This window comes from Equus asinus, chromosome 10 (genome assembly GCF_041296235.1).
Source record: "Equus asinus isolate D_3611 breed Donkey chromosome 10, EquAss-T2T_v2, whole genome shotgun sequence".
Taxonomy (NCBI): Eukaryota; Metazoa; Chordata; class Mammalia; order Perissodactyla; family Equidae; genus Equus; species Equus asinus.
In genome coordinates, this window is record NC_091799.1 from 29469586 (window position 1) to 29482225 (window position 12640).

The window sequence follows — 12640 nt, forward strand, 5'->3', positions numbered from 1 at the left end:
AGGAGTAACCATATGTACACTAACTGCTTACAGTCTAAGATAAATACAGGACAGAATTTGCTGATTGCTCTAAAAGAGGAAGATATACATACATCATAAAGCCACTCAAAACCATTTTTAGAATGCCATATGATACAAATAATATCAGATCAAGTACTGAGAGAATTCAGGAGAGGGAAAAGTTACCTGAGAAAATTTCTAATAATAGATTTCTTTTTTTGAGCTTTGTCTTGAAGCACAGATTGATTTGTCCACTGGGAGATGGCAAAAGGGCTTTCGAGGAGCCTTCAAGGCATCTGGATCCTCTCCCAGTGACCGAGATAGGACATCTGCAAGGTGTCTGTCAGTGTGTTTCATCACCATAGCACCCACAGGATGTCTGCCACTGTAGGGCCCTCATTCCAGGGTGTTGATAGTATTCTCTTTTGAGCCAGGTGTTTGAACGTTATATAGACAGAACTTGGGTCTGGTCTTGAACCATAGGTCCTTTCCCTGGCCCTCCAGCACAAAGGGCTGTATAAAATGGTGGTTCAGAGCACTTTGGACTCAGATGGACCTGTGTTCAAATCCTGACTCCACTACTTAATAGTTATTCTATTCTAATTATTCTGTGCTTCAGTTTCCACATCTGCAAAACCAGAATAAAGACACTACCTCATATCAATTTGTGGGAATTTGCGGTTGGAGATTTTAAAATGCTTAGCACAGGCTTTGACAAGATAAGCACTCAGTGAATGATACTCAATGATATCTTTATTACTTTTATTATTATTTTATCATTTCAACCTCTTCTTGATCTTTCAAGGCCTTTTCAATTAATGTTCAGTGATTCTAAGCCTTCCTCCTCCAGGAAGCCCTCTGTGAACTTCCAAGCTCAAAGGAACACTTCTTTCCTCTATTCCTTCATTCACACCAGCACTGCTACTGAACTTCGCTGTGTATGCACTTCTAGTTTGTGAGACTTCTGGAAAGAGAGGCTAGACCCTCACTCTGGGTAGTCTCCCCAGCACCCAGCATACATGCAGCACATAGTAGGTAGACAGAAAGTAGCTCTTGCAAGAATCTTAACATTTCTACTCTTGCTATTGACTTAGGAGTGTGCGCCATGTTCTCAATCTGCAGCGACACTTAAGAATATCACCAATATTGAATCCACAATACATGGATTTAAAATCAATTGCTTCTTGTGACCATTCAGGAGGAAGTTATAAGCTTTATGATTAGAGAGAACATGCTTAGCTTCTTCATTGTTGTATCCCTCATGCTTAACTCAGGGCTTGGCACATAGTAGGTATCTAATAAATATGTACTGAAAAGATGGATAGTTGGATAGATGGATGGGTTGATGGATGGGTGGATGGATGGATAGATGGATGAATGGAAAACTGAAGAAACTGCACAGGACCAAGAAATCTGGATATCTCTTAACACAAATGCTCTCCAAGATCCCATTGCTGATATTTGTCTCTGGGGACTATTATGATGACCTCAGACTAATAATTACGAGAATCCTTTCATATGCATTTATTTTTGAAGACCTCCCAGTGGCCTTCAGGAAGAGATAAACCTCAATCAAATTCATTGACCAAAAAATAGGATCTCTGGGTTTTAATATTAGCTGGTGACCTTCTCTGGGTGTATCAGTTCAGTTATTCTTTTTCATGTCATGTTATATCTCTACTTAATTGGACGTGGCTGCCTGGAGTGATGTACTCACAACAGTTCTGAAGTGGGGCTCCACAAAGGTGTGTAGGCATTGATTAGCAACATCTGCCACGTACACCAAATCTGTGGGGGTGCCACAGATTTGCCACCCCTGGACTCCATGATCTCCTGCAGTTGCTTCTAAGCCTTGCTCAAGTCTGATCTTGATTTTACAATCCCATGTCTGTCTGCATCGATGGAAAGTGCTGAAATACTGAGCCAATGTTTCCCGTCAGGAGCAGTGTCTTGAAAACTAAACCGCAGGCAGCCTGTTCTGGAGAAAGACCTGGCTGAGCAGCATAGACAACCATCCCAGTGGCAACGCTGCCTCTTGGCCAGGGGACTGATCTCCCAGAAAGGAGCTCCACCCTAGGCTCGTGAACTTGCTTTTCCTGCTACTGAATTAGAATAGATAGGCTAGGAGGAAAACCAGGAGTGTGGCCACAGCCTCCTCACCCCCTAAGGATCTCAGAGAATTCCTGACTCCTGACAAACTGAAACACTGAGAATTACCCACTTCCAAGGGAAAAGTGACAGAGGGCAAGAGGGAGCTCCCCAAAATTCCCTTATGAATCCCTCATCCTTCAGAGACTAGCCTTCCACTGTCTCTTTCAAACAAAAGACACAAATCACATAATAACAATACACACCTGTTACCTATTACCTCCTGTTCAGCACTGTCCTAAGTGTTGCACGTGCATTATCTCATTTAATCTCATTTTTTCTCACTTGCAATTGAAAGAACTTTATAATAGTGTTGTCACTGTTGTCATTTTACAAACAAGAAAGTGGAGGTGCAGAGAGACAGTGTTACATAGCTAAGGTCATAGCCACTCGATGGAACCATAGGAATTTGCCCCTATCCAACCATCTTTGGCCTATGGAAATGGAAATCCCATATGATTCAAACTAATAGCAAGTGGCAGAACCAGAATCTATAGTATTTGACTAATTCTAGAGCAGATATCTCAAACATTACACAGCCTCTCCTTGGAGATTTGTCGGTTTTAGCATTTATCATTCTTCCCTTTCAGTATCTCTTTACGTGTCTGTTTCCTTTACTAGACTGTGAACTCATGGAGAGCAAGAACTATCCATCACTGGACTCTGAAACACCTCACTCCCTCTTGGGTTCTCCCATGGCCTGGTCTTAATGCTCATTCAACTCGCCTCTCTTGAATGCAAGAATGAATGGTTTTAAAAATGAGTTAATCCTCAAGACACTAAGATGATTGCTGGATCCACTAGCATCCTAACTGGGAACCCATTAAGCCACCGTGCTACCTAAATGGATAAGCACTTTTCAGTGCTGGAATTTAAACATCTAGGTCCTGTAGGAGCTTTGGTTTGGCAGCAGAGTTTTCTCAATTCTTTTAAGACACAGGTTGTGCTGGACTCACTCAAGGGTAAGGATCAGATGTCCTAGGAAAAAATCCACACTTAAGGCTGTTTCCTGGCTCCTCTCTCCTCCTGACACATTCCGAAAAGGAATTTATGGATGTTGGGAAGAACAAGGGGTGAGGAATTTCTAGAACCTTTAAGAACGCCCATGTAAGCAACTCCATGCGTAACTGACTGTGCACAATAAAATTCTCTTGCCTGTGAGCAAGAAGAAAAATTTAGTGTGAGCTGCCTCATGTGTTGCCAAAATGATGTGGAAAGAAATTCATCTGCATTTCTAAACAGTAGGAATCCTCCTCGTTCCCCCAAACCTAGGATATTTCATGTACATGCCTAATAAACAAGATAAATATATTCTGTGAGCTACTAAAAATGAAGTCATAATAACTAATTCTGAAATATGATTCTAAGCAGTTGGAAGTTTTATCTGTATCTAAAAGTGATGTTGTTTATTCTCCAGCTGTGACCGAGGAAAAAATCCAAAGATTGTTGATTCCTTTAACTAGCAATGGTCTTTGTCGTGTGGTGAGTGCCTAAAAATAAACGTTAGTTTATTCCATGCTGCTTCCAAAAGGTTAACTACCAAACAGTTCTACTGGGGAGGAAAAAAAGAAGATTTGATAACAAGGGGCACCTTAAAGTATAAAATTATTAACCAAAAGCCCTTGGGACGCCGCTGCCATGATACTCCTCTACTGACCGTGATGGTTTCCCTGCCTCTTAAATGAAGTGTAACCTCAGAACAATGTTCTGAATAAAAACCTATAATGCCCAAATCTGGAGAATCATCCTACTCTGGCAACGTCTAATACCGAAGAAATTGAAACGAGAACTAAATTTTATCTTTCATCAGTAACGAAATCCTAACATCTTAACACCTTCCCCTGCCAAAAAAAAAAAATAAGCCTTCAGGATCATTGTTTTTTTATTTTTTGTGGGGGTCAGGTGCCATAAATGTGCCAGATATTTGGAGACCAAAGGGCTAAATACAGAAGCCTGCATTCTACCTAGTTATCTCAACTCATGATACTGTGAGCAGTCAGGCACCTAGACTTAGGGAGACGTGACATTGCTTCCTAGGCAGCAGCTACTCTTCACATTGACCTTCAAGGCTCTCCTCACTGTGATTTGACCAACTCCACGTGCTCTCTCCTTTCCACTCCCCTACATACGTGTCTTTACACCTCAGTAGAACTAGACCTCCAGTATTCCTACATGTTACCCACCTTTCTCTAAGTCAGGCAGCTACAAAGGGAAGCTGCTTTATTTTTTTTATTCTCCTCATCACCCATGTCTTCCAACTCCCTTGACTTTTCTCATGCTCTTCCCTCTTTCTAGACTTCTGTAGGCTTCAAATTCTACCCACCTCCTCAGTTGTATCCGTCTGCGTTTTAGAATCCTACCTATCCTTCAGGTCCATTTCAGATGCCATCTCTTTTGAGGATTCTTTCTCGAGCACCTCAGAAGAATGTAGCTTCCCTCCACCTACGGGACCAATTTCTCTTGTTTTCTATTACATCATTATTATAGTCATAATATACTTCCCTTCTGGATACAAGGTTTCCTTTCTGATCTATTCTCTATTTGACTGCTGTTGTTTTTGTTGCTTCCATTATCTTAACTACCATACATTAAGCTCCTAGTATGTACCTGGCACCATGCTAGTAGCTTAATATATTTTCTCACTTCATGCCATCCTCCCACAACACTGTGAAATAGATACATGTATAGCCATGTAGGAAATGAGGTTAGTGAGTCTCAGAGGGCAAAAATGAATGGCTACAGGCAACAGCTACTAAGTGGAAGAGCTGGATTCTAGCACAGGTCTGTTTCTCTCCAAAGAACAGGCTCTTTCTCCCACACTCAGCTGCTTCATCAACATAATTGTTTAAGACTGCTGAATGAAATGGACTGAGTCCCTCAAAAACTGCGGAGCAAAAGAGTGCAGGGTCAACAAAAAATGGACAGTCATGAGTTAACTTTGACAAGGTCTACCAGCTCCCAAGAGAAGGGTGAGGCAGAGTAAGTCAAGATGTTAGGTGTGGACAGAGTAGATCCTGGAGAAATCTATCTTTTGTTTGATTTGAGGAGAAGAAACTCATGGAGATCTTGGGACTCAAAGGTATTCAGAGAGAGGAAGAAGAAAAAATTTCCTATCTCAAAGGTAGAATGGGGGGAAAGGATGCTGACCTGGGACAAGGTAGACATCCCTTCATATTTGAGGAGGGTAGTAACCATGAACACCATTCTCCATTGGTACCTGGATGTGTTTGAACATGTAAGCTATGGAAATTACAGTGCACATACCTATTTGCTTATGTTCAGCTGAGTTAATGAAAAGTATCATCTTCTCTCTCTCGTCTCCTGGCAACTGCATTGGAGGTACTCACCCATTTTCGTTAGACAGGAGACTGAACAATAGCTAACTTTCTTAGAGACTCTCCTTGACCTCTCTGAGCCTCAGTTTCCTCATTTGCACCATGGGCTTAATATCACCAAGCAGCCCTCTAAACCAGTCCTGCTCAGTAGAATTTTCTGCAACGATGGAAATATCCTTTATCCACACTATCTGATATTACAGACAATATTAAGCACTCGAAATGTGGGTAGTACAACCGAGGATGGAATTTTTTATTGTACTTAATTTTAATTCATTTTAATTGTAATAACCACTGGTGGCTAGTGGCTGCCATACTGGACAGCACAGCTCTAGACTAACGAATTCAAAGTTTTATACTTTTTCTTGAGTTTAAGTTTTCTACCTTTTCTCTCATGGGAAAATCTTTATGATAGATTTTTTACTCCAGATTAATTGTGTTTTGAGAAGTTAACAGGAAAGGAGGTACCTAAAGAAACTCACAAAAACAATTCATAGCAGTTTCTTTGGCTCCTGATAAAGATAGAAAGCAAAGTCTGATCCACCTGTGTATTTTTCTGCATTCAGCATATGTGCTGAGACTGGGTACAGAGCAGGGTAATCTGCATTGCTTAGAAATAGCCACTTTGTCCTGGATATGTGGCCCCAACAATCTGTGTATTGAGCCCGTACAAAGGCCGTGTCTCTTCCTACTCTCCTCCTTTGCAAACATTGATTCACCAGATCCTTTAATCTTACCATAAAATATAGATAGATGGACAGATAGATAGATAGATAAATTGATATGAGTATAAATATAGGTTTGTTGTTAGTGCCGTTGAATCAATTCCGACTCCTAGCGGCCCTGTGCACAGTGGAACAGAGCCCTCCCTGGTCTTTTTGCTCCAGCCTCTCACCTTCCAACACTATATGAGACAATGCTCCACAGCTATGCATAGGCTTTTCATGGCCAATTTTCAGGAGTTGGTGGCCAGATCCTTCTTCCTAGTCTGTCTTAGTCTAGAAGCTCCACTGAAACCTGTCCACCATGGGTGACCCTGCTGGTATTTGAAATGCTGGTGGCATAGCTTTTAAGATCACAGCAACAGGCAGCTGTCACAGTATGACAATCCGTGGACAGGTGGTGTGGTTCCCTGACTGGGAAGCAAACCCAGGCCGGAGCAGTAAGAGCACCGAATCTTAACTACTAGACCACCAGGGCTGGCTATAGATAGTTATAGACATAGATATGGAGATAGAGATGGAGATGGGGATAGAGATAATCTCCAGGCCGTATTTGCCTGGGATCTTTGAGAGAGACAGTCTCCACTTACTGCAGAACTCTTATCCTTGCTTAAAAAAACAGACCTGCATATGCCAAAGTAAGAGGTTTAAGAGTTGGGAGAAAGAAAATCCTAAAAAACTATGAATTGAAGTCTCTATTTTTCAGTACAAAAGCTTCCCTTTGAGCTCTTGCTGCTGCCAAAGACCGTACCATTCCATGACACACGTCACCCCACGCACTTTTCACAACCATCCTACAAGGAAACTCGTATCACATTTTATCAATAACATGACTCTGCCTTACAGTAGTAGATAACACCTTTCTCAAGGACAGGAAGTAGTTGAACTGTGAATCAACCCAAGACAGTTTGTCTTTAAAACCTATACTCTTCAGCACTATTCTATTTACATTCCAGCAACTTGGAAGCTGCTATAGTCTAAAAGAAGCTCTTTCTATTGGAGAATTCCAACTCGAAAAATATTTCTCCTGTTGTGCTGAAATTTGTCTTCTCGTAACCAACCCTACCCTCACTCCCAACAGACACACACATCAGTGCTTGTTCTGTCCTTTGGGGCCACAAGGCGCAAGCCGGCTCCTGCCTCCCCAGGATTTGTACATGATAGTCATGTCCCTCTCAACCTTGGCTTTTTCAACTACAGGATAAATAGGCACAGGTCTGCATTCCTTCCTCCTACAAGATATTTTCCAGACCTCCCATTGCCTGGTCACTTCCTATAAAGATAAGAATCTACTTGTGCATTTTAAGAGTCACTATAGAATAAGTCGTTCAGTCTGAAATTTTAAAAGACCTGCTGTCAGAACGTGATTCTTCATGTCTAACTTAAATATCTCAAACTGCGATCTAAAGTAATTTTCCCTAGATCTATCCTCAAAGGACACGTTAAGCAGCCAGTTGTCTGCTTGAGAATATTTTACGTTCTTAAAGGTTATTATTTGCTCCCTATCTTTTTTTCTCTCCGATGTACATAGTTCCAGTTCTGGTAAATGTATCTTTATAAGGTTTACCTCCTCACCCATCAGTGATTTCTGCAAGTCCTCTTTGATCTGGATCCAAGTCACTGCTAAGTTTAGGACTGGATTCCATGAAGAGGTCAAACTCAAGCTTAGGCAGAGGGACGCTCTTGGCCTGGTCATGCTAGGCTTTGTTCCTAGGAATGCAACAAAATAGAAGCTACTTTTTAATGTATGCCTCCTATAGGCGGACTCTGTGCTGGATGCTTTACATACAGATTTCCAATCCATAGTTTCCCCCGGAAGGGTTTTGACCCACATTTTACAAATGAGGTCATTTGAGGTCAAATGAGGTTGAGAGAGGATAAATGGCTTGCCAAAGTGACCAAGCTAGTGAGTGTCATTTGAATCCAGGTGCCTCTAATTCCAAAGCCTAGGCATTTTTTATCACAAAGATATAATGGATCTTTCCCAAAGGACAAAAAACATCCATCTGTCCTCAGACCACCATGAGCCAATGGGAAATACATAGCCCTCAAGAATTCCATTTCCTTCCTCCAAACAACGCAGCATTTGGCTGTGCCAGTGCACATCTCTTGCACTCACAGTGAAAAATCCTCACTCAACCCATACTCTGGTCATTATTACCCTAGACTCACTGCCTTGGAGTCTCCACCAGCAACTCTCCTGGCCTTTTAGATGGAAATTTAAGTCGTTTAGCAACACACACAAAAGTGTTGGGTAAAAGTCCAAAAGCATTTCAAACTTGGCCCATGGCCCTTTCTCGTGAAAAAAAAAGAGAGAGAGAGCTAAGAATTGAGGGGAAGAGGATGGGAAGGAAGGACTTTGTGGAAGGCAAAGAGAGTTAAAGCAATTGCAGTAGAGTACGCCATCAATAAATATTTGTCCAGTAAACAAATAAGATGAGCTATGCTGGTTTGAGAACTTGCCAAGTTCTCCTCTTCATAATAATTTGCATTCAGTGGGCCTGCCTACATCCCAGATCCACAAATTCTTACTTAGGAAACTAATTTGAATGAGACAGCATACTCAGAAGTTTTTTGTTTCTTTCTTTCTTTCCTTTTAGCCTAACCAGGGAGTAGATGCCGTAAGTAGCTATCACATGGATAGTTGGTAAAATATCAAATATGACTATAATTAGGATGTGGTATGGATAGAAAGTTCTTGATTAAATCCACAGTTGTGCTTCCTAGGTCCCCTGACCCCTGGCCAGCCCTACAGAAATGCTTCTCAGTTCGATTTTCCATGCTACAATCCTTCTCCAGGTTTTGCAAAGACTTTCCCGTCATCATGAAGGAGGTGATCATTTGCCATCATATTGACACATTCTATCATTGGGATAAGATCTTCCTTGGAAAAAAAATTGGAAAGCCTCTTATAGGATAAGCAATCTAAATACCACATCTAATTGACATAAATAGCTAACTTAGAACGTGCAAGTGTAAGCAGCATGGGCATGGGAAAATACCAATTTGTGAAATGACTGATTAAAAAATAAGTAGCTCTCAATTACATTCTTGAACGACGGTCAGGTGTATTTCCTAATTAAAGAAGACTATAAATGACTTCATACTATGCATAGATCATTCTCACAAGATTCAAGGAATATTTTAGTCAGTATTATAACCACCTAAAGTTTAACCATGTCTTCCTATCTTTACTCAATAATTTCTCAGCTGCCTCTGTCAACTCCCTGTAGTGTAAACTCTTGACAGTCTTTTTTTTCTTCTAATGCAAGTGCCTGACTTAAGCTTTGATTACAGAGGCAGCCACTTCAAAGAGGCATCCACTGCAAAGATGGCTATCTGGAATAAACACATTGCCAGCCACAGACTAGATAAAGAGCCAGGCACCTTCCCCCACTGAGGCTTCTATGTTTTAGAGATCTCCATTAATTTCAATAACTGACCATTTGGGCCGCTTGGTGTTTCTCTTCCCACTTTTTAAATTCCTGCTCGTATGTTTTAAATTCACCGATAAAGAATGAGCCTGCGAAACCCTGGGCCCCCACCCTCGACCCCAATAAAAGCAGAAGCCCAGGCCTGTGCTCTCTCTCTCCCCCATGGCCTTGCTCTTTGGCCCCAGGTATGCCTTGTAATTTCCATGTCCTTTAAGTAATAAACCGTTTTTTCCCAAAAATTTTCTGATGGTTATTGTGGAAGGGCCTCTTGCAATCATAATAAGAGTCACAAGGGCTGGTCCAGCCACAACATTGGTTATTGATAAGCTGAGACCAGCACACAACACTCCCCTTTCCTCAGCTCCTTGATTGTCCATACAGGTGAATAGCCTTAAGACAGCTTAACAATGTAAGAACTGCTTCACAATAGCGTATTCTCCTCTATACTCTCTATCTAATCATTTTCATTCTTTAAGGATCAGCTTAAATTCTATCCTTTCCAACAGCCATGCCCTACCACTCTTTCGACAATTCCTTTTACATCTTTCAAACTCCATAATCACTTATATCCTATACTACAATATAAATGATTTACATTCCTTCTTGCTTTGCTCCTTAAATAGTAAATGGATGATTCCATTTTCTTCTTAATTCTATTGTTAAGCCCTCTGAGGGTAGGCCCTTGGTCTTATATTTATTTCTACCATCCAAAGAACTCTGATTATTGTGGAAAAAATGTATTCGTCTGCTTGGGCTGCCATAACAAAATATCACAGACTGGCTGGCTTAACCAACAGAAATTTACTTTCTCACAATTTAAGAGGCTGGAAGTCCCAGAACAAAGCACTGGAAAATTCAGTTCTGGTAAGGCCTTCCCCTTGGCTTTCAGATGGCCACTTCCTCGCTGTGTCCTCGCATGGCCTTTCCTCTGTGTACAAGCAGAGAGAGAGAGAGAAGGAGAGAGACCTCTGATGTCTCTTCCTCTTCTTACAACACTATCAGATCAGGGCCCCAGCCTTATGACCTCATTTAACCATGATTACCTTCCTAAAGTCCCTGTCTCCGAACACAGTCACACTGGGGGTTAGGGCATCAACATATGAATTTGAGGGGAGAAGAGGACATCGTTCTGTCCTAATACTCAGTAAGAATAGTATAAGTACTTGTTGACTGGAGAAGACATCAGAGGCTCATACACATCCTTTCTGAGCCATCTCTTCCCCTGAATCATAATTTGGACAAGGGGTTCAGGGACACTCTGTCAGGCTCTTCTAAAAACTTGACGTTTCAAGGTTTTGGAAGTAAATCAAGGAGAAGAGAAACTGAGGTTCAGCGAAGTAGAAGACTATTCCAATAGCCACAAAACTAGTAAGAAACTCAGCTGGAATTAAAACTCAGTTTCCTTATAGAGTCCTTCATTTTAATCTCTGCCTCTGATAGCAGCAGAGAAGCAGCAGATGGTGTTAAACTCAGATTAGAGGGTCAATAATAAGAGGTAGGAGTTATTGAACATCTACTGGGACTATGGCCATTACGTCACTATGAGGGTCACTCAGTGTGCACATCTAGCGAATAGTGAAGAAACTCATGAATACATGGTTTCAAATTAATGTTTTCACTTACAGGATTATTTTAACTTTGACATTAGCCATTATGATCTTCACTGTATGCCAGTGAAACAAAACCAACAAAAGTTACATATCTTACCCAAAGGCTAGAGCTGAGATCCAAGCTCACATCCGGTCTGTCTTATTCCAAAGTTTGGCCCTTTCTTCTGTACCCTGTTGACTTGCTAAATTTCTAGAAGTTGAATAGTGAGTGAAATCATTCCTTCCAGTTTGCAAAATTATTTTGGAGACCATTTTATATCAAACCTACAGTGAATATTGAAGGAATATGAGGAGAGCATCAAACGCAGGAGATATAAAATCAAAATTCACTTGGAACTGCAGATATTCAATAGATTCAATTAGCAGTAGATACTCACAAGGTTGTTATTTTGTTTGTTTACTTGTAGAAGAGAATTCCTTCAAGAAGATCAGAAACGACTGATTTGGGTTCTACTCTGTGCTTCCAAATCCCCAATTCTGCCTGATAGTGAGACACTCTAGGACTGTAGAACCCCAGAAACATCCAGCCAAACCCACTTCCACCATGGGGGCCATGACTCGGCTGTTGGCAGGCATCTTCCTAGCTTTGCTCGCCCTCTCTACGGAAGGTGGGGTCCTCAAGAAAGTCATCCGGCACAAGCGAGAGAGTGGGGTGAATATCTCCCTGCCAGAGGAAAACCAGCCAGTGGTGTTTAACCATGTCTACAACATCAAGCTGCCCATGGGGTCCCAGTGCTCAGTGGATCTGGAATCAGGCAGTGGGGAGAAAGACCTGGCCCCGCCATTGGAGCCCAGTGAAAGTTTCCAGGAGCACACAGTGGATGGAAACAACCAGATCGTCTTCACACACCGCATCAACATCCCCCGCCGGGCCTGTGGTTGCGCAGCTGCTCCTGACGTCAAAGAGCTTCTGAGCAGATTGGAGGAGCTGGAGAACCTGGTGTCTTCCCTGCGGGAGCAGTGTACCACAGGAGCAGGCTGCTGTCTCCAGCCTGCTGAAGGTACGAGCTGGTCCAGGCCCTCGCTGTACAAGTAGGAGAAATGATGAGCATGGCAGGGTCCATCAGTGGTTTCCAAAGTGGGTTCCCTGGGGAACCAGCCTCACCACGTGTTCAGTGAAAAGAGATTTTGTGGTCAAATAAATGTGGGAAATATAACCATCGCTGTTTTGCACTTGGTGACAAGTGTTTCTTAAAGGAATTCTCAGGCTTCTGGGAAGTCTTCCTTCAAGAAACCCTGTTCCACTCTAATTACTAGTTTCTAAGACTCATTTGACCACGAAATCTACCCATTCTTTACCCCAAAACTTATGAACATATTATGAAATTCCTGACTCAAAGATCACTCTCCGAAGGGTGCTAATATAGCCCCATCACCTCGTTGTACAAGTA

General features: G+C 41.9%; 1 protein-coding gene across 7 annotated transcripts in view; it reads left to right on the forward strand.

The window, feature by feature from the left end:
• TNC (tenascin C) overlaps window positions 1–12640 on the forward strand; it is a 91147-nt gene that overhangs the window by 15188 nt on the left and 63319 nt on the right. For all 7 annotated transcript variants that reach the window (XM_070518868.1, XM_070518870.1, XM_070518869.1 and 4 more), the window contains exon 2: window positions 11657–12250. In XM_070518868.1, coding sequence (XP_070374969.1) covers window positions 11794–12250 — 457 coding nt within the window. In that variant the 5' untranslated portion in view covers window positions 11657–11793. The remainder of the gene's footprint in view (window positions 1–11656; window positions 12251–12640) is intronic.